This window comes from Leguminivora glycinivorella, chromosome 6, assembly GCF_023078275.1.
Source record: "Leguminivora glycinivorella isolate SPB_JAAS2020 chromosome 6, LegGlyc_1.1, whole genome shotgun sequence".
Classification (NCBI taxonomy): Eukaryota; Metazoa; Arthropoda; class Insecta; order Lepidoptera; family Tortricidae; genus Leguminivora; species Leguminivora glycinivorella.
The window spans coordinates 22312779-22336273 of NC_062976.1; the positions used below are offsets into that span (position 1 = coordinate 22312779).

A 23495-nucleotide genomic window follows, 5' to 3' on the forward strand; every position below is an offset into this window, starting at 1 on the left:
TATCAAATATGAAGGACTATAGTTTTTTCCCGCGGCTTTGCTCGAGATAGAAAGAGAAAAAAATAGTCTATGTCACTCTCCATCCCTTCTACTATCTCCACTAAAATCACGTCAATTCGTCGCTCCGTTTTGCCGTGAAAGACGGACAAACAAACAGACACACACACTTTCCTATTTATAATATTACTATGGACTATGGATTTGTAAGGAAGTATTTTTTTTAACGTTCAAAAACAAAAGTTACTATATCCACCGTAGAAAAGAAAAGAAAATGTCATCACGACAGACAACCCCGTGTTGTTCCACCGTCTAGATAAAATCCAATCTATTTGCCCTAAAACTAATTCGACACTGTCTCCCGCTCAACACTCAATGCTCAACTGAGTGTTTATTCGGCTATAATTGGGCATTATTATTGCCGTTGCTTTTAAAAATAACCATTATAAAATGACCTAGCGATGAGAACTTTAACCGCTCGATTATGTTCAATAATGTCTCTTCTTACATAATAATTCTATTGATAGAATTGAAAACGAGTGTTCAATACTAAATTCCTAGTTCCTCACGACCTGATTTTACCAAAAATTGCATTTTGGCGTTGTCCATAGATTTTTTCTAAAGATGATTCGAATTTTAAAAATTGATTTCCCAAAGATTTCTGCACGCCTAGCATCTGATTGGCGCGACAGGTGACAGGCGAGAAATTGCCGCGACATAGAGATTTCTCGAAAATTGGCAGCACAAGGTTCGCTTGACAAACTGCTCTCTCACGGAAAAATGTCAAAGCGATAAATCCTGTCACGTCAGCATAATGAGTTGCTCTCTCAGCCGCTAACATGCAACTATTGCCGGGAAAATTTAAAATTGCAAAATCTAAGTTGCTTTCTATGCCACAATTGACAAACTTCTGTACTCACGGTTGAAGTCCTGACCTGGCGAGCAAGCACAAGCCTGATATGGCCGTCAGCGCGTCTTTCTAGAACTTTCTGTAAATGCGAGAGGGATGGACCGATGACGCGACATACCTGTCTACCAGATCTACCTGATCAAGCTACTAGACTGCCAGCCTGGTCTATGTAGAACAAAAGATCACCTTATATTGGTTGGTGTGAAACCGTATCGAAGGGAGTACAACCCCCTGTTTTTAAAGTCCAGTGACTTCTGAAGAGGGCACACATGTCGTTCTGCATTATAGTTTTAATCTTGGTCGTGAATGGATTTAGCTATTGATTTTAATCAACAGTTTATTAAGGACGCTTCAACAGGTAAACGGATGGGGTTGGAAGTGTTTTTAGGTAATAAATCGTTTTTATTTTTATTTTACTCAGTGCAGTTTTTCTTGAAATCTATGAAATAGTATGTAACATGTCATCCAATGTAGTCCCGACACGGGTAAAATATTAAGTAATTTAGTATTAATTACATTTTCAAAAAATCTTATTTAAATTTTCGTACAAGGCTCTAGTCTAGAGGTTTAAATTGTATGGTATTGAATCAAATCTATTTGGAATTATTGAGCATTGATTGGTCATAGTTTCTTGGCAGGCAAGCGTGGTCGCGTGATAAAACGTCAGGTCGTCCTTATCGCACTATTTAAGTGTAATAGGGACGCACCGATGCGATAAAGTTTATCCAACTATAGTGTGCTACACCCACTGATAACTACGAGTATGAATATATTTACTAAATCGATACATCCTACTTATACTAACTTATACTTCTGCATGTAACACTTTAATTGAATTTATGTGAACGAGCTAAGTTCGAATCTGATTAACTAACGATCTTAATTAGACATAGTTCGCGGGTGCGCTGCTTCGCTATTGAAATAATAATATACAGTTTGTTTACTTTACCACTTACAATAATTTATGGGGTGAATTTAAAAGTAATATTCTCAAGTCCGCTATAAACGTATTATAGGCATTGTATTGTTTCTACATACTTCTACTATGGGACTAACCCCGAATTCGCGAAAAATTATTGTATCATACATTTGGGAAGTCTGATCTAGACATTTTCAGACATTACTTTTATTCGCGATTTAGGGGTCCTAATGTAAAAGTTGCTCAGTTTAGTATGTCAAACAGCCTGTATTATTTACACTTTCGTCGTGAGTCGTCTTGGCACATCAAACCTTATGCGATGCTGGCAGAAAACTGTCCCAATTTATTATTTCTTTGTAACATTAACTGACGACCGGTCTGGCCTAGCGCGTAGTGACCCTGCTTGCTAAGCCGCGGTCCCGGGTTCGAATCCCGGTAAGGGCATTTATTTGTGTGATGAGCATTGTTCCTGAGTCATAGATGTTTTCTATGTATATTAGTATTTGTATATTAAATATATCGTTGTCTGAGTGCCCACAACACAAGCCTTCTTGAGCTTACCGTGGGACTCAGCCTATCTGTATAAGAATGTCCCATAATATTTATTTATTTATTTATTAACTAAATATTACATATCCTCAAATTGTGTGTTATTAAATTGTGTATCTTAGGCAGACGGTTTTATCTATTCGTAACTTTGTAAGTTTCGGACTGAGAAAACAGGATTCAAACACTTTAGGCATGTAGTTTCAGGATTTGGGTGCTTTGTTTGAATAAAAAATAATATTTAATTCTTATCATTTTATTGCATATTTTACATTTAACCAAAACCCTGTTGCTAACATAATATGAAACTTAAACAATTTGTAAACAATAACAAACATTATCTATTCATGTCATTTTGCCTTGGAAGCCGCCGTCTTAAAAATTAAAATAATAACAATAAACAATTATAGGTACTTCACAACATCAATAGGCAATAAACAATTTAAAAGTAATTAGTTCTTACGTTTAATTATTATTTTATATCTGCAGGTAATATCAGAGGAAGGAAAAACTAATAGAGTTACATAAGTAGGTACATAACATAATAATAATAAAGAGAGAGTTTTGTATGTGTTTTGTATTTTACTTTTATACTCATATTATAAACAGCCTAACTTAAGACGAAAAATTAATAAAGGAGATAAAGAGGTATAAAAAATTAAATCTTAAAACGAAACGTAAAATTGTCATATTTTGCTCTCGTTCCTAAATCGTGTAGAATATGTTAATTGTTACATATAAGTATCATGGTATAATGTACCTAAACGAAAGCAGACTTTTTATGATACCGTTCAATAATAGATTAAAGCCTCACCAGAAACATATGACTCCGCGCCATCTTGCGGAATTCCATTAGAACTATTTTCTTCATACTATACTAAACTGTCACCTATAATAGGAATAACAGCGCCCTTTTGAGAAGTCATATATTTCTGGTGCTGTAGCCGAATGGCATTTCTGTGACGCGAAACGAAAACGTAAGCTGCGGCTCTGTCGCGCCAATACGCACGAGCGTTAGTTAGTTAGCAGTTAGTTTTATTGGACATTTTCCGCAAGTCGACAACTATTGTGCCTATTTTGCGTGAATTTGACGAGGTAGCACTACTCTAGCCAGCCCAGCTCCTCTACAAATCCTAGCAGTGTTTTGCAAGAGCGACAGAGATAGATATCTACGAGCGTTTCGTTTCGTGAGGGTTTGTGCCATTCGGCTACATACCCTGGTCAGCAGGGTTAGCACATGATTGGCGAGAGCATGTCGCCGTGAGATAGACTACCGGTCCTTATGTCATCCTAATAAAATTAGAAGAAGACGTATGATCTATCTCGCGGCGACATACTCTCGCGGTAATCATGTGCTAATGCTAACCCTGCTTTAGCACAAATGATGGCCTTTATCTACAACTCGCTTTGCTTGCGACTATGTACACATGGGTAGGTATAGTATAGGTATATTATACTATGAGTAGTATGCAATACAATTTGATATTCCTACGAAAAACGATTTAATTATCTTATTAACAATGACTTACTTACATATTTTATAATATTTACAATACTTGATCATTATCTGTCATGAGTGTTGTAAGGGGCTAATATTTCAATATTAGCCCCTTATTCATAAACGTACTCTAAAGTTATCAAGCCGATAAAGTTCGTTTGTCCCTTTCCGACGTATTGGTGTGATAGAAAAGGACAAACGAACTTTATCGGCTTGATGACTTTAGAGTACGTTTATGAATAAGGGGGTAAGAACTCAAACTCGTCCTGCGGGCGTAGCACACTAAGTGTGATAGACCTTATCGCGTCAGTGCGTCCTTATCACACTTACAAATAGTGCTAAAAAGACGGACTGCGTGTATAAAGTTGATTCGGTTTTAAAATCCAAAATTGGTATTTAACACTTCGGAAAGTCAATCATTCAACTCGCGTCGTCATCGTATTGTGTCAATGTATTGTGTTTTTGCTCTAAACATCTAATAACTTTAAATCTATTTCCAAAATAAAAATATAACTGCAGAACGGGTATTGTAGTTGTGATGATTGTAATTTCCATTATTTTTTATAAACTAGTGCCTACTATCCTAGCGACAAACTTCATCATTTCCAAATTGTCACTAATCATTATTATACAGTGCAGAAGGTGAGTCTTTTTACAAATTGACATATACTTTACTAACACTTAGCTTATCACTAAATTATGATATGTTATCTATTTAAGATACTTACATTGCACTTTCATAAGATTGCACTAGCACTTTCGGTCACTTGAGCACTTCTAGCACTTGTGTCTAGTCATTGCACTAAAGTTCAGTCAGTCTTAACTTAACCTAGGCAACTAATCCGTGTTGAAACGACATTAGGAAAGGAGAGATCCTCTCATGGCATGGATGTAGACACCCACTCCCATTCTGAAAGCCCGCGGGGTGGGAATGCCACATCAGGATATCAGGTAAGGACCTGTGGTGCGACCCTGTAGGTAGAGCCTGAGGCATCTTGACCATGTTTAAAAGTCGTTATGAGGAGAGGACAGATCGCGTTCAGACATGGACGTAGAAGGCTGTTCCAGAGTCTGGTTGGCCGGAAACGTCAATAGCTTACGTCATCAGTAGAGAATGCCACGGTCTTCATACGGTCTGATAGCGATGAGGAGAGGATGGCTTGAACGTGGAAGGCCGTTCACCGGTCCCGAGTCAGGCGGGTATCTTTAGCACCACTGGCCTTCATTATGATGTCATCAGGACCCCAGAGCCTGAAGTATCTTGGACGTGTTTAAACGCTATCAGGAGAGGACAGATCCCACTCTGTTATGGACGTGGAAGGCCGCTCCCAGGGCCCAGGCCAGGCGCGGGCATGGAGCGCCACCGGCCTTCATATGACGTCATCAAGACCCTAGGGTCTGAAGTATCTTGGACGTGTTTAAACACTACCAGGAGAGGACAGATCTCGTTCTGGCATGGACGTGAAAGGCCGCTCCAAGGGCCTAGGTCAGGTACGGACCGGGAGCGCACCGACCTTCATATGACGTCGTCAGAGGGACCTCAGAGCCTGAAGTATCTTGGAGGTGTTTAAACGCTATCCGGAGAGGAGAGATCTCGTTCTGGCATGGACGTGGAAGGCCGCTCCCAGGGCCCGGGCCAGGCGCGGGCCGGGAGCGCCACCGGCCTTCATATGACGTGCTGCGGTGGCTCCTCATCCTGGTTAACAGAAGGTAAAATTAGTTTAAAAATAAAGCAAAAGAAACTCAGCATAATATAGCGTAAGTACTTAAGTATATCAAAAATTCGAAGTCACTACACAATCATCACCCACTTTAAAGTCGTCCAATACGAGCAGTTTCATGGAGTTCTCCAGGGAACAGCTCATATTTATCCATCAGATCGAGAGGAACTGTCAAACTTACTAGGCTGTTGGGGAGACAGATTGTTAGAGAACATATTTGATTGGGGATCTAGTTATGATCTCAGAAGATCGACTATATCTGCCGATTGACGAGAACGAGGTGGTATCTCAAGCTTAAGCTTTTGGCAGCTGTGTCAGCCGAGTTATGTAAGTGGGTTATTTTATTATACCTTCATAAGAACGTAGGCCACGGGCCGCTTGACGTCAGGAGGGCCGAGGGGTGAAGGTTGTGAGTTGCGGGGGGCAGCTGCAGGGGGATAATTAGCTGCTGTATAGGGAGCTGCCGTGAAGTGGAACAGATATTCTGCTTGTGTATGTATAGGACATGTACTCAGCTAGCTGTGTGTATACCTTCATGAGTACGTAGGCCACGGGCCGCTTGACGTCCGCGGGGGGCGAGGGTGTGCGCCGCGGGGGACAGCCGCAGGGGGACAGTGCACTGCTGTATAGTGAGCTACCATAAAGCGCACCACCGTAGAGGGCCTGGGGACAATTAACACCTTTCTATTTTAAGGGTTAAGAATAGATTTTACGACTCTGATGTTGCTGTATAGTATTTTAGGTTACATCCGATCATACTTTATATAATCTTGCACTGGAATTATCATTGGATATACACCGTTATGGACCTGCTGTTTACTCCCGCTGTTTGGATCCGTAGAAATCAGTCTGTTCTCAGCTTCAGTGGTTATTTCATGCGATTTCTCCACTTCTTCTTTTTGAAGATAGAAGAAGAAAAACAAGAACATAGTGAGAGTGGGAGAGTTTCCCCCTTTTTTCTGAGAATTTATAATAAAATCATCAAAGTTTCACATACATGAGCCATTACCTGCAAATGCGCCAGCTCCGCCGCCAGTTTCCCATCTTCTGGAGGCAGTTTGAAGGGGTAGAACGGGTACAGTGGCGGGAACAGAGCTCGGCTCAGCTCCGGCTTGTCCATTTGCATGGGCAATGGCGGTGGCAGTAACCGAGGTACTGGCGCCATGAGCCCACTGATGTTGAACCCGAATTTGGGTTCTTTCTTGACTAGTGCTTTGGGTTTTCGTCTTGGACGGTATTTGTAGTCTGGGTGCTCTTTCATGTGGAGGGCTCTAGAAAGAAAGGCTTTGTTTAATTGGGTCTTTTTTGGTGTGTAACAACTAGAGGAAACGCAGAGTTTCTGGTTAAACTTCTTAAAGTTTAACCAGAAACTTCAAAATTCACTTCAAAATTTTGAAGCAGAATGTTTTTCTTTGGGTTCTCGGTTGCTGGATTTGTGGAACCTTTGGAGAAGTTACCGCTAGCCTATTTCTATTTCGAAGCAATTACTTAACTTGAAAGAAGGTGAATGGATATACGGTAAAATATAGGTTATTTTTAACGCAATTTGACTAACTCTATTATTACATTCAGCAGGCCTAATAGCACATGATGGCCGCGGGAGTATGTCGCCGCGAGATAGACTACCTGTCCTTATGTCATTAATACAATTAGACAAAGACGTGTCATCTATCTCGCGGCGACATACTCCCGCGGCCATCATGTGCTAGGCCTACAGGAGTAGGTACATAAATAAAGTAGCCAATAGCCAAATCATCAGAAATGCACTGGAATAATATACCTAAGATTCCACGATAACATTTTTATATTCCCCGCAATAAAAAACAGATCACACAGTTATTGCCACCAAAGCCCACATAAAGCGCCTTCATATCCAATCATATCGATATTTACTCCGATTAACTTGACGAAAATATCGATAAAAAAGATACGTTTTTTCTAGACATTGTGTATTTTGTATTTCCTTCGTATCGTGTTTATTTGGTCGGCAAACAAAGTAATGAAGGAATTGATAGTGGACGGTCGACGACCTCGGTTTTTGTTGGACTCAAAGATTACACGTGTAGATGGAGCATAAAAGACAGTAGCTGTCTGTGAGACGAGACTTTTTCATTTTTATATAAGATCCGGGGTAAACCTTCGACCGAGTCATCAAAACCCTTTGCAACGAGACGGCGAGAAAACTGTACAACTTTATCCTTCCTCAGTATGATCAAAGTATTGATGCATCTTACAATATGGAAACAATTTCGACGATTCGAATTCCGTTGTGGGTAAAAAGATTTGGTTATGAATTATGCGAGTTGATGATGGACTGCTTCCTGTTTTTATTTTGTCAATCATGAAACAAGATACGAATAGTGGCACAATACAGTTATAAGACATATGTTATGGTATGTTAATAACAGGTGAGCCACCTACCTTGCAGGTGAGCCATAACATAACGTATAATACCTTTACCACAAAATGCATTTTTCATTCATGAATATAATAGTTATTTGTTATACAAGGGGGCAAAGTTGTATTTTAACGACGAGTGTGGAACGAAAAACGAGCAAGTGAAAGGATTCTACAGTTGAACCACGAGCGAAGCGAGTGGTTCGAGAATAGAATCCTGAACTTGCGAGTTTTTTAACAAACGAGAAGTAAAATACATTTGCACCCGAGTGTCAACACAAAACTTTTCCCCTCACTATAGCGAGGAAACTACAACGCAAAAAATGCGTCTTATCACTGCTTCCAGTACTTAGTTCCACAGGTGGTAAATCATCTAATTATTACTAGATTCACCTACTTTTATCAATTTTAAAGCAGTTAATTCGACTTTATTCAAGGTCAAATTACTTTACCCACTAGTGGATAAAATGCGTTTTTACCCGCTGGTATTAAAGAACGAAACACGTGTTTCCGAGCTAGTGAGGGGAAAAAATCATAAAAGCAGGATACGTGATAAACAAGGAAAAATCAATTCAGGCATATGTTATTGCGGGGTCTATTGGAGGTATTCTAGAGTTAAAATCGAACGTCTTACGAAATGTCAACTGGGATAACAAAAGTGATAAAGAGTCAATATCCACGGGTCTCCGTTTCTTGCGAATAGCGTGGAAGTTGTATGAACGTATGTTATCTCTTCGGTGCCCAGTTTCCTTGTAGGGGCAGAATGGGGTTTTAAAGGATATGCTCTCTTTGATATTGTATTTGTATTGAAAATTATTTTTAGACTACTTTTAATTTTAGCAGTTTGTTTAACTACAAACGTCATACTAAAAATGTAGAATTAGGAGGATAACTCTAATAGTATAATACTTTTGTTTCATACACGCCTATTGACCATGTAATGAACTAATCCATAATCGCGGCATCGTTATGACCTGATTCACTCCAGAACAATGATCCTAATCATTCACAAAACATCCCAAACATCGACTATCGTCCCGTCCACTCGTATAATTACAATCGACTCGCTGACAATCGCGATTCTATCACAAAGCTCGCATAATCGGACGCTATGTCGACTGTGGGCTCAACACTATACGTCAAAATCACCAAGCGGCAACAAGGTATTGTCTACTTTAACGCGAGCGCGCGAAGTTTGATCCACCTTGTGTTGTATCTACACATAGTGATGGGAAATGACGACTGCTCGATTGTGACTGGGACAATGCAATAATCCCCGCATTGTTGAATCGACATTGTTGTTTTAAGGGCGGCGCGCGCGACAATTGTACGCTTTATTGCATAAATAATATTATTTTGGCCGGTGACGTTTCATTGTCGCACTTTTGTTGCTAAAATTTGATATCGCGGAGGGATAAAAGTTTTCGTTGTTTGTCTGCGAAAGTCTCGGAGGGATGTTTCGAGTGATTTGATTACTAGCACCGTTCGAAACATCTTTGAGTTTGTTTTTCTAACATACGGTGAAATATTTTTCCGTCTCACAAGACCCTTTTAATGTGAAACGTCATATTGAACATATAGAGGTCTGGCGTATATGTATCATTAAGTAGAATTGTGGATGGAAGTGGATGCGATCATTCGCAGTTGAATGAACTATTTTGTGCGTATATAAATGTTGTACAGAAGAATTTTGTAAAGCTTGTGTTGTGAATTGTGATTAGAAAAACGGTGAATACCCTACCTGTAGTGGTGGTAGGTACCTACATATAGATTGGTATTAGATAGGTATAGGAGCACACTCTAAGAGCATATAGGCAGGTAGGTACCTAGGTAAGCGGAATAATTAATTATACCTAATATGAGTAAGCTTAGGTGGAGTAATTAATTAAAATTAAAAAAACATTGTAATCATTAGAGCGTGCGACATATCATTAAAGGAATTACCTAACCACAAAATTAAAATTTTGAAAAAACCCCCGACCGCGACATAGTGTACCGATTTTCATGAAACATGGCTAAGAACACTCCCGACTAACTCAACTTTCAAACAAAAAAAAACTAAATCTAAATCGGTTCATCCGTTCGGGAGCTACGATGCCATAGACAGACACATACACAGACAGACAGACAGACAGACACCCCATCGTTTTTGCGTCGGGGGTTAAAAATCAACATCACACATTATTTAAAATAGGTATTTTATACGGATTTGCCTTTAGATTAACGTAGTATGCGTGCCTGTTGTGGGTTTTCATAATGATAACGCCCACAATACGTGTTGGGAATTTTGCACAATATGCGAAATAACTACGTATAGTACCTATTTGTAGGTACAGATTTGTATTTTAGCGCCTGCCTATTACATTGTTTTATGCAAAAAATGCAAGGTGCATTTATCAAAATTAGAATCGTTTTCACTAAGGAAAAGTGTGTCGTGGTGTCACTTCCTGTAATCATTTTACGGGACAAGAAAATAAAATTTTGCCTATTTTTGATATTTCACTTATACGTGTAAAAATTCTACCGCTAAGGGCCACTTGCACCAACGAAAATGGAGGGTTAACCCGAGGGTTAACCCACCATTTTATATGGAATTTGACAGATGACAGCCCACTAACGTTAAGTAGTCGGTGCCTTAGAGTGTTAAAACTTGAATGTCTTATCCCTCTTTTACATTTCAAACGTATTAATAAATAATAAATAAATAAATATTATAGGATTTCTCCAATCATGGACGGCAGTTCTCCAGTAATGGATTCCCCATTATGGACAGTGAAATAAGTTTAAAATTTGGCTTTTGCAGCCAACATGAGTCAATATTATATACCCCAAATAAAATTAGTTTGGGTTATTTTAACATAGGATTGTTTCTTGTAAATTTTGGTTTCGTAAATTGTTCCTTATCCATCATAAGAGGTACACTGTTTTCCGGTTCCAGTTATGGACACTTGCAAAATAACACCTTTTCTTTATATCTTTGGAGCAACAAACTAGTATGTTTTATACCTTATCTCATGCTTAATGCAGTAAGTAAAACTCATTAAAGTTTACACCGAGTATTATTTTTATTTTATTTTATACATAAACTCAACTCTCTTAGCTCAACGCTCTCAGCAACATTACTAAGAATTCGCCCTGATATATTTTTCAGTAAAACTTTTATCTTTAAGCCAAATCCTTCAAAATTAACCGAATTAAATTAAACTTCAAAATTAAGCAGCTCTATGACTCTAGTTTATGGTAGGTACATTGCCATCCACAGAACTTTATTTATATAGAAGAAACAAGTTCATCTATTTGTATAGGGGCCGAGCGTGACAAATTTTGTACTGAAGTTGTTTCTTGCCTGTAATTTTAAATATGTCTCAGGCTCTTGATTGTTCATAATTTTTGTGTTGTTGCAATTGAATATCACGTAACGAGGCATTTTTTATGTTTTGATTGACTTCAACTTACAAAAATTGACGCCCGAAAGCTGCAAGCTGCGATTAAAGACGGACAACTCAGTGGATTTCACTGAGTTCATTTGACACGCTAAGTAGATACGTTTGCTTGATCTATGGTATATATGACATCTGTGTTGCCATCAGTTTTTAGAAACTAATTTTAGATAGGTACTTATTTTTAAGGATTTGTGTTTTTTGTCCATAATGGCATCACCGTCTAGGGTATTTTACGTTATGGATGTTACTCATGTTTATAATGTACATGTATCGCGTTTGGCTACTACATGTTTCGTGTTTACCTACCTATTATATAATAAACCAAAGTATTATATGTATTTTAATCTATCTTGCACTTATAGTATCACATCTGATAGGGTATGCAATGCAACCCGAGTCGATAACGAAGTTTCTGTCGAAAAGGGTTCGATGCAAGTCCTCAAAGAGATTCCGGGGAAATGCGTCTGATTATCTATAGAAATAGAGGGGTAAGATTGGATTACATATTTCAATTGTGGGATAGGGATCGAAAGTACGCGCGGCTGTTTGTGGGTTTATGGACTATTTTTTAACCCCCGACGCAAAAACGACTGGGTGTTATAAGTTTGACGTGTCTGCTGTCTATTTGTCTGTCTGTCTGTGTGCGTACTCTATATCTGTGCCATCGTAGCTCCCGAACGGATGAACCGATTTAGTTTTCGTTTAAAATAAACTTACTATTTTTTGCACAGACACACACACACACACACACACACACACACACACACACACACACACACACACACACACACACACACACACACACACACACACACACACACAGACAGACAGACAGACAAACAGACAGACAGACAGACACGTCAAACTTATAACACGCCGTCGTTTTTGCGTCGGGGGTTAAAAATAGTTCTACGGCTGTGATGCATCTTATTTCACGTACCTATTCGGATCGGACGAAATGCGATACCGCTGTAAAGATGTAAGTATTCTGATGCTGAATAATATCTGATTTATAGAAGATTCAGGTGGTGACTTGGAGTATCATCGATGGTAAACTGTTATAAGATTAACAACAGTGCATTTCAATAAAGTACTTGCCTCCTAGTCAAATCAGCTTCTTTTTAAGAACTGTCAAAACGAATTTCAACGTCTTGCTAATATGGAATTAATATGAAATCGAATTGAGTGACGTCACGGTAAACTTAGTTACTTTATATATTTAAAAAACCGGCCAAGATCGTGTCGGGCCACGCTCAGTATAGGGTTCCGTAGTTTTACGTATTTTCTCAAAAACTACTATATCTATCAAGTTGAAAATAATTTTCCTAGAAAGTCTTTATAAAGTTCTACTTTTGTGATTTTTTTCATATTTTCTAAACGTATGGTTCAAAAGTTAGAGGGGGGGGGGACACTTTTTTTATTTTAGGAGCGATTATTTCCGAAAATATTAATATTATCAACGATTTTAGTAAACCCTTATTCATTTTTAAATACCTATCCAACAATATATCACAAGTTTGGGTTGGAATGAAAAAAAAAAAATCAGTCCCCACTTTACATGTAGGGGGGGACCCTAACAAAACATTTTATTCCACTTTTTACTTTACCACTTTGTCGGCGTGATTGATATACATATTTGTACCAAATTTCAGCTTTCTAGTGCTAACGGTCACTGAGATTATCCGCGGACGGACGGACGGACGGACAGACAGACATGGCGAAACTATAAGGGTTCCTAGTTGACTACGGAACCCTAAAAATTGGATTTCAAAATAACTTCTATCCATGTTTTTCTTATATTTATCTAATGCTTTATTTTGTGAATGGAATAAAATATTTTATTTTAAGCACAGTCAAGTTTCCTATTGTCTGCTTGGTGCCTTATTGATATTGAAGTAGTTTAGGTGCAATGTAGGTATTCATCAGTCTATTGCGTTAAAAAATGCTTCTATTGTAAAAAAATCTATTTCTAATTAAGTACTTTTTTCAAAGTGAATATCTATTTATAAGGAACAATTTCACGGTTTTCACATAAGTAACGGGACAACCTAGAGGGGTAAAGTCAAAGCAAACTGAGTAGACTACGACATATTAAAATCGCTGTTAACTTAGTTTAGTCTCATTGGAAGTAGTTTTTCTCAGACCTCTAATATTGGTCTCAATGGTCTCATGCTTCCAAAACGGTCCATTTCCAATGGTCCCTAATCTGTTTTCTGTTTAGAGCCGTAAGTCCCTTTTTATGGCGCTGCGCGGGGCGATAGCGCACAAAGAGGCACAATGAAGATATTATACCGTTTATAATGATGGGGTTGAACCTTATGGAGATTAAATTGATTTGTAAGGGGGACTTTTGTTTTAGTGTATGGTTAATGAATGCCTTTCATGCGGTGGGTTCATGTAAATTAGATTTTCTGATGTAAAGATTTAAGTTGTCTTGTCTGTGGTGTGTAGTTGTTTTTAATAACTGTCTATACTTATTTTCAAACTCAATCGAAACAACTGGCTTCTCTTATTAACCCCCGACGCAAAAACGACGGGATGTTATAAGTTTGACGTGTCTGTCTGTCTGTGGCATGGTAGCCAGCATTTCTTTTTTTTTGCCACTTTTATGAAGTGTGATATTTTTGAAAAAAAAATAAGCTGTTTCTACTCAGAATTACTAGCCTTTTCAATCCTAGTAGTTAAAAAAATTGTCCCATACGATTTTTTCTTATTTTGTTACCATTTTCGGTACATGTTGTATGGGGTAACAAAAGAGGAAAGTAACAAAAATGTATGGAAATTTTGGGACACTTTTTGTCTCCCAGTGAGATTGAAAGTACTCGTGATTCTGAGTACAATTGACCTAAAATTCCCTAAAACAATAAAAAAAAAATTATTGGCAAAAAATGAAAAGAAATGCTCCCGAACGGATGAACCGATTTAGATTTAGTTTTTTTTTTGTCTGAAAGCTGAGTTAGTCGGGAGTGTTCTTAGCCATGTTTCATGAAAAACGGTCTACTATGTCGCGGTCGGGGGTTTTTTCAAAATTTAAATTAGGTAGGTAGTTGAATAAATGTAAACAGAAACCTAGTATCAAAAGTCTCCTTAAGCCATGCAGCCGAGGGAATACTTTATAAAGGCCTTAAGAAAAGATTTTTGCGCTTTATCACTTATGGTAAAAAAAACTATTTGAACAAAATCTTTGTCATCTAGTTTAAAATAATAAGTTTTTTTTGCAAAAATTACATTTTTGGCACAAGCCATTATCGCCGACTTTAACTTTCTTTCAACAGTCATCTATCTACTGTTCTCCGAGACGTTTCTAAAACTCGATGGGGATACCTAATTACGACGTTTCATAACAGAGCTCCTATGACCACCTTTCTGCTTCGAGATCAGATCAGCTCCATGATACCATATGTGTGCAAAATTTCACCTCAATCGGAAACTGAGAAGTAAGTCAAATTTAGCTTCTAAGTTTTGACCCAAACTAACTTATTTATACCTACATATACTAACAAGGCAAGTTGAATAAAAGCTTGTAATAAAACAAGAGCGCTTCATCTTTTATTACAGCTTACCTACAACAAACTAACTTATTTTATCACTGTTCCCTAAACCAAATAAGTAACTTTATATTTCTTATCAAATAAAAGCACGGGCTTTAAATTTTATTGTTCAAAGCCCTATCATGATATCTTTATCAAGTAAAAAAAATATCCGGCTGCTCTATTTGTTTCTGGTACACATAAAAAAAATACCAACTTATTTATGCAGCTAGAAATGTCGCTAGCATCGAGTTAATGTTATCAAATAATAAGAAGCCTTGTTAGTTATTTTTTTGGCCACCCGCAAAGTTATGTTGGTATTTTGGAGGCATAGTGCAGTGATTAAATCGTTTTTGTTTTAGTATAATGATAACAACAGGTGCGATTGTCTGTGTGTTTGAGATAACAGGATGGAAGTGTGGGACAAATTAGATTAGTATGAGGTAGGGTGCGAAGTGGGTGACATTTTTGTGTTTGTTTTATCTCGTGGCTAGAAAACTTTCGTTCCGTAGTTGCAAGTGTTTTTATTGTGTTTGGTCGTTTTGTCTTTGTTATTTATTTTGTACTTTTTCGATAACATTCAAGGTTTCTCATGTTTTACCGTGTATAATTAATAATTACGAGTATGTAGGTATAGGTAGGCACATGTATTTTAACAAAACTTTAAAAATGTTACAATGTTTGTTTGTACAAAAGCTAAAAATATAAAAGTTAAAATGTGCAATTTTATCTTGTTGTCATTGTATCCCAGATCTCCTATGGCACTGACACCACCTTCTGTTTGATGGTAGCCACCATAATATTTCACTGTTAATCGACCTACATTACCTAGGTAATTCCCATCATAGAAAATTTAGATTTCCTATGCAAATATTTAGCTTGACAGGAATGAGACTCGCAAGATTCTTAAAGGGCAGCAACTCACATCTAACATTTCGGAAATAGCGGGCGTCCATAAGCTGCGGTGACAAATTACCCTCAGTTGAGCCCATTATTCTAAAATGATTACCAAAGTAACCTAATTATATGAATTGAAAATAAATAGATACGTATTAGTATTGTCTAAGTTTTTAGAAAAGTTAAAATAGTTTCTATTCCTACAATGTCTATGTTTTTCCTAATACAAACTAAAGCATTCCCTTACAAAACACCGTGGTATATCCATAAGTATAAAAATACCGCACAACAATCCATGCACTTGATACGCCAGTGTCTCTCCACAATGGCCGCCGCCATTTTCCCGCCCCGCCTTTCTTGGCGCGTTCTTTCGGAAGGGGACACAGATAAGACAAAGACAATTTGCGCGTTATGGTTATGTTGGTAGCAATTAAACTGCGAGTAGGTATGATAGATTTTTTTTTCTTGGCGCGTTCTTTTGGAAGGGGACACAGATAAGACAAAGACAATTTTCGCGTTACGGTTATGTTGGTAGCAATTGAACTGCGAGTAGGTATGTTAGATTTTTTTTCTTGGCGCGTTATTTTGGAAGGAGTCACAGATAAGAGAAAGACAATTTGCGCGTTATGGTTATGTTGGTACTTGGTAGTGATTAAACTGCAAATGAGCCATTTTTTTTTTCAAAGTTGTCCTTACCACTTTTTTTGCAACATGGGTATTTTTTACGCGATTCATACTCAGAATCGAGAGCTCTTTCGATTCTGATAGGAGAAAAAAAATGTCCCAAGATTTCCATACATTTTTTCGAACCTTCCATTCCGTTACCGCCATACAAAATGTATGAAAAAGTGGTAACGGAATGGGAAAAAACCTTGGGACACTTTTTTTCTCCTATTAGGATTGAAAGAGCTCGCGATTCTGAGTGGAAAACACATAAAAAATTCCAAATCTAAAAAAAAAGTGGGGTGGACAACTTTGAAAAAAAATGGCCCAAATACGAACAGCGTTGATAGAAATGAAGCGTAAAGTTTATAGAAGTTTTAGAGCTATAAAAACGATTTTATATCCGTAACAGAGTGCAATTAATTGGTCTTTTTTTTAAGTAATGTGCCAATGCCAATGATAAGTAAATAAAAAAAATATTCACTATGTAAAAACTTCCAAACAACATTTTATTTCTTTTTTGAAATTTTTTGGCTTCTACCTCAAAAATAGTAAGTATCTATATTATACATCATTATTTTTTAATCGGGACTTAATCGCGTATAACTACATATTAAACTGACCTCCAACGTTTCAAGGACGGCGTTGTCCCCGTGGTCTCGGAGAAGACTGGCTTGAAATGACATCTTGTGTTGTATGTCGACAGAGTAACATCCCTAGTGCGCAAACAGTTCAAGTTGATAATCAAAACCAAGTGCGGGTAGTTCGAAAAACTCGCGCGGCTGTCAGAAGGTGTTGATGTCATTTCAAGCCAGTCTTCTCCGAGACCACGGGGACAACGCCGTCCTTGAAACGTTGGAGGTCAGTTTAATATGTAGTTATACGCGATTAAGTCCCGATTTTAAAAATAATGATGTGTAATAATCGTGAAAGTTTAAATCAGTATCTATATTATATATCCGACGGGGATTTTGCTCAAACCATGATAAAAGTTGATCTGTATTCAAAAAGGTTGTAAAAATGGCAACACGTTGAATTTCAGAATTTTAGGAATGACGGTGATAAAAATTATTTATTTTATTTCTTAGGAAAACTTACAGCTAAAGTTACAATAAGGCTTATAACATAAAAACAATGAGCCAATAACAAGTTTCCACAGATAGAAACTGGGCAAAGTACATGCGTGCAAAGTTACAGAAATTTTTGAAATGTATTTGAAGATTTATTACTACATATGTAATTATTACTACATATGTATTTAAAGCACCTACATATGTATTTAAAGTACCTACAGTAATATTTTTTATATCATAAACTAGAACATTATTTTTCAGTACAGATGGTGTTTTTTTTACGCACTAGTGCGAGAAGTGGTTCATTATATGCCAGGTCGAAACTTCAGAGGCTCATCTGTACTGAAAAACGTCGTACGATACACGTGCGAAAAGGAAATTCGTAACTCGTGTCGATTTAAAACACTCCCTTCGGTCGTGTTTTAATTTATCGCCACTCGTTTCGAACTTCCTTTTTTACGCACTTGTATCGTAATGTACTATTACTAATCCGCGAATAGATAACGCGCAAGTCAATCAGTGCTAACCTATACCTAATACTACTAATACTTACTTTCGTATTTTTTACATGCAATTAATTTTTCCACCCTCCCACCGCAACAATAAATACGCAAATAAATTCGACACGTATTTCGCCTCTCTACGAAGCATCCTCAGGAGCTGATGTTGACGGTCCGAAGTTCTGCAACTGATTTCGGACCGTCAACAAACGAACGAAAAAATTTTTTTTAGTGTATTTTCACACAAAAAGTAAATATTATTTATTTATTTATTTATCGTATGGCATATACATATACACTCATCGTCACTGGATTACAATTGTAAAATGGAGCCTTAAATTAAATTAAATTAAATTTTTTCCGTTGCCAGGTACGCTACTGCTTCGTCCGACAAGGTTTTAAAGACGTCTATGTGACCTGTGTATTTAGTTAGGGGGCATTCCAGAATGAATATTATAGAATATTTGTTATAGAATATAGAATATTATTCATAAAATTGCCACTTGGAATGAGTTTTAAAGTTTTTTTTTTCTAAAAACCTCATTTTTAAAGGTTTTACTTCTCACTATTTGACATCTATCAATGAGGTAGTGAGACTATTCTCCACAATGGCAATACCTCCGTTAAAAAGGCCTTGTACTGAGTAACAATAAGAGAATATTTTTAACCCAGAAACTAGATGATATCCAAAAAAGTTTACCTATATGACATTAAAGTTTCTAAATGTGGTCAGGAATACACTGTTCAAATCTTTCTGGTTATTCAGGCCCACGGTGTATATCGAAATTTAACAGTTTCACCACGTCAGATAGTCGAGATATGACCACTATATCTATAAATCCCCCCTTTGTCTGAATCCTAACTCATCTTCTTTAGTAACTTGTCTGTAAAATTAGCTAGTGATTATAATAGCTATTGGCAAACTGTTAGCTGTCTATGAGGCGACAGGGGTAAATTGGAACACGGGGTAAATTTTAACATTTTTGATAACCTACTTGCCTTTTAATTTTCGTTTAATTTGTTTTGTAATAGGCCATTGACTATCTAATACGAAACAGTGACTAAATATTTGTTAGTTCCACAATTGCATTGTACAAAAACTCCCAATGAAATAAGTTTCAATTTGTATTTGTCTGCACATTAAAAACCATATAATTTACCTACTATTATAAAGCAAGATTTAATCAGGTTTTTAAGCAGGGTTTATGATGAAGCTACTATGTGTTTTGATAGAATTAAAATACTTATTTTAAGTTTTTTTTTTGTTATTGCAGGGACAGTAAACATTACATTAATATAGGTAGTAGGTAGGTACCTACACTGTGTATCATGAGGAAACCGAACAGTTTTAACAACGTATTTCTGGATTTAGTATAGTTTCAGAGTTATTAAAAAAAACATCTTATTTTTAGTCAGAATAAAATGCCTTACTAATGGAGTTCATGATATTCTGGAGCATAGACTCACTATCCTCATTGATATACATAATATCAAATTATGACAAGTTAAAAACTCATTTTACGTGCCACATACCTATAAAACTGTTATTTATAAAAATGAATACCTACTAAAACCTACTAAACCTACTAAAACGCAACTAAAAAATTACTAAATTTCTTTAAAACCGTAAATGATAAATATAACATTTTTTCTTTCTTATGCTTTGCCTCAGAAAAGCTTTACCTAAAATTATTCGGTTTCCTCATGTTACACGATGTACGAATAAGATTAATTAATTATGATTAATTAAGCCTTAACTATTTTTTATCAATATTTTACGAGTGACCATTCAATGTTTTTTTTTTATTAAGAAATCTTTTGGTGAATATTTACAGATCACACGCACATATCAATAATAGTTTGACAATGTAATATATAATAGAATATTTTAAAGAAGAATAGCTTAAACAATTTAGTGAAAAAATATTTTTGGATATCTAACCCTAACCTTATCCTATCTAACTTTATTAAAGTATTGATAGGAACCTAAGAAATATTTTATATAAGTATCAAATCAAATTTAACTAAACCGAGTTTTAGGCAGTTTTAATAAATATACCTATGTACTTAACATTGAAACTTATAAAATATAATAATTCTTTTTGAAATATTCTGTTATTTTATCGTATTTTTATAGATTTTTTTACTATAAAATAGAAAAACCGTCACCATACGCACAGCCACCGATTTTCGCTCACCTCAACCGCTTCGCTTCATCAATAAACGGCCGTTTCTCCATCTCCGTCAACAACTTCCACTCAGCTCCGAGCCTCTTCGAAATCTCCGAATTATGCATCTTCGGGTTATCCTGAGCCATCTTTCTCCGCTGTCCCCTCGACCAAACCATAAAAGCGTTCATCGGCCGCTTTATATGCTCAGCCGGCTGCTTACCCAACGACATTTTCGAACGTTTAAATTCCAAATTCAAATCACATACACATTATTTTGAATTTCGAAACTCATTTGTTTTCGCGCGCGTGAAAGCTCCCGAAAGCTCAATGCGGTGCTTTTCTTGCCAGTGTCATGTTTAAAACGACGAGACCTCGGCCTTGCTTCCCCCCTTGCGTTACCCCCTCCGTCCGGCCAATGGGAGGGCGGCATGGGCGGCCGCTGGCCGCTGATTGGCGGAGACGCGGCGCGGCTGCGGCGGTTGCAACAGGTAGCCGGTGCGTTCTTGTTTGCATGTTTATTAGCAGATTAAATTTCTTTTTAGCCGCAACCTGGAGGAGATCGCGTGATTTCATTTGGGAAGGTGGCGTAATGAAATGAATTGAGATGATTTTTTGGGAGTGCTGTTGGATTGTCTGTTTTTGTAGATGGAGCTTTTTTATATTTCGATTCTACCCCCAACCAGGAAAATAAATTATAGTACCACTGAATGATGATGTGTTTCTGATGATACAACTTCAAAACTCTAAGAAATCACGTCAAGTTGCGATAAATTAAATTGAAAAATAGGACCAAAGACTGACAAAAAAGACAAAATACTGTAGGTACTATCGGGTAAAAAATGCAGGGAAAATTATGAATTAATTCATTGATAAATTTGCCACGTACTTTTGCAGCTGATAGTACTACTATTAGGAAAACAATATTTTCGCACGTCAATTGTAATAATTATTTGTAATACTATATTACTTTAAGGGGTTTCCGGTTAATAAGTGTTATCGGCACGTCTGTAAAGCCCCTTAATAGTTACTGTGTAACAAATAGGTATCTGTTACTGGAAATAAAAAATAAACTTTCCGGCTTAGGCCAGAAATATTGTATGAAATTCCTTTACAGTTCTCTGATGTTGCGCCGCCTGAAAAGTGACACTTTTAAGCCTCTTTTAACGAACGTATGACATTTCATACTATGTTTGAGAATATGACTTTCTCCACGTAACTATTGAGTAGGTACAGTCACCGGCATAAATAAGTGACGATTTCTGTAGGTACTTTGTCGCTTTAAATCGTTTGACAATTTCGTATGACATTTCAAACTGTGACTGTATTTATTTATTGACGACCAGTCTGGCTCAGTCGGTAGTGACCCTGCCTGCTACGCCGCGGTCCCGGGTTCGAATCCCGGTAAGGGCATTTATTTCTGTGATGAGCACAGATATTTGTTCCTGAGTCATGGATGTTTTCTATGTATATAAGTATTTGTATATTATATATATCGTTTTCTGAGTACCCAAAACACAAGCCTTCTTTGAGCTTACCGTGGGCCTCAGTCAATCTGTGTAAGAATGTCCTATTGAGGTGATTGTACGCCAGCCAGATCATATTGTATTTTCGGTGGGTGGATCGTGCCATAACACAGTTTTGTGTAACGCTGTTAGTTTGTCACTACCCGCGCTGCGGGCGTACTGAAAATGCCAATTTTGTTAGCCGAGCCTGTGCTGCGGTAAAAGTAGGAATATGGGCAGTTTAGAAATGGCTGGTTTTTTAATGAGTTTTTGTGAGGTATTAGCTCATTATACATACATATATACATACAATATCTCTAATACATAGGTGTATATGGAACATAAATTTTTTCGCGACTCATCATCATTCTTAGGAAAATTTTATGTGAGTCGTCAAAAAAAAAACAAATTAGGTACACCCATGTACTAACAGCAACACTCTTAACTAATCATCGGTAGGCTTTATGCCCTTGTAATAAGGATTACGAATGTACAATTAACAGTGTTGCCGATGGTACAGGCTTCTTTAGAACAAGGTCTTTAGAATCTCAAGGTCTTCAGTAACTAACAAAACACTCTGTTGCATTGTATGATGTAGATGTATTTATGATATATGACAGTATAAAGAAAGTATGATGATTTTTAGGGTTCCGTAGTCAACTAGGAACCCTTATAGTTTCGCCATGTCTGTCTGTCTGTCCGTCCGTCCGTCCGTCCGTCCGTCCGCCCGCGGATAATCTCAGTAACCGTTAGCACTATAAAGTTGAAATTTGGTACCAATATGTATATCAATCACGCCAACAAAGTGCAAAAATAAAAAATGGAAAAAAAGGTTTTATTAGGGTACCACCCCTACACGTAAAGTGGGGGCTGATATTTTGTTTCATTCCAACCCCAACGTGTGATATATTGTTGGATAGGTATTTAAAAATGAATAAGGGTTTACTAAGATCGTTTTTTGATAATATTAATATTTTCAGAAATAATCGCTCCTAAAGGAAAAAAAAGTGCGTCCCCCCTCTAAATTTTGAACCATATGTTTAAAAAATATGAAAAAAATCACAAAAGTAGAACGTTATAAAGACTTTCTAGGAAAATTATTTTGAACTTGATAGGTTTAGTAGTTTTTGAGAAAAATACGGAAAACTACGGAATCCTACACTGAGCGTGGCCCGACACGCTCTTGGCCGGTTTTTATGTAAGTAATTATGTATGAACAATAAAAATGAATCTTTACTATTTACATTTCCTCACTTTTCCACGATTTTTTGTTTCCAAATAAAACGTTTTACGTTTTCTCAATACGTTGACACTAAGAGAACCGGTTTTTGTAATTCGAACTAAGTACATATTTTTAAATTAAAGGAAAAATGGAAAAATTCACACCTCCGGCAGGACTCGAACCTGCGACCTTTGGCCTTGCCGGGGCCATCGCGCTTACCAACTGCGCCACGGAGGCCTGCTGGATGTGTGCGAATTTATCCATGCCTTCCCTCAATTCCCAACCGCCTTAGGGTGGTGTTATAACAAACATCTACCCGTAAGAATAGATCTTAACAGGCACTGGAGTCTCAATTTACATTGAGAATTCGCCAGTAACAATGTGCTAACCCATACTAAATTTGTTTTTTTTTATCATGCAGAAACGTCTGCGAGCGATATTACATATTTTTAAATTAAAGGAAAAATGGAAAAATTCACACCTCCGGCAGGACTCGAACCTGCGAC

General features: G+C 37.1%; 1 protein-coding gene across 2 annotated transcripts; it reads right to left on the minus strand.

The window, feature by feature from the left end:
• Window positions 1-4119: 4119 nt before the first annotated feature.
• Window positions 4120-20586, minus strand: LOC125227119 (transcription factor Sox-14-like). 2 transcript variants are annotated; one of them, XM_048131336.1, is made up of 4 exons: window positions 20293-20586; window positions 6601-6862; window positions 6123-6254; window positions 4120-5566 (listed from the first exon to the last, which is right to left on the minus strand). In XM_048131336.1, exons 1-4 carry the CDS (start codon window positions 20493-20495, stop codon window positions 5537-5539), a joined length of 627 nt encoding a protein of 208 aa, XP_047987293.1. In that variant the 5' UTR covers window positions 20496-20586; the 3' UTR covers window positions 4120-5536. The 2 variants fall into 2 exon arrangements, with proteins under 2 accessions (XP_047987293.1, XP_047987292.1); XM_048131335.1 differs by having other exon boundaries at window positions 6589-6862.
• Between the last annotated feature and the right edge of the window lie 2909 nt (window positions 20587-23495).

Bases quoted from the DNA above. Each gene is read 5' to 3' on its own strand.
- LOC125227119 (XM_048131335.1), bottom strand. From the start codon at position 20,495: ATGTCGTTGGGTAAGCAGCCGGCTGAGCATATAAAGCGGCCGATGAAC. The intron at 6,255-6,588 runs GTATGTGAAACT...AATTGTCCCCAG, and splicing joins ATTTGCAGGTAATGGCTCAT to GCCCTCTACGGTGGTGCGCT. The intron at 5,567-6,122 runs GTATACACACAG...TCTGTTAACCAG, and splicing joins TGGCCTACGTACTCATGAAG to GATGAGGAGCCACCGCAGCA.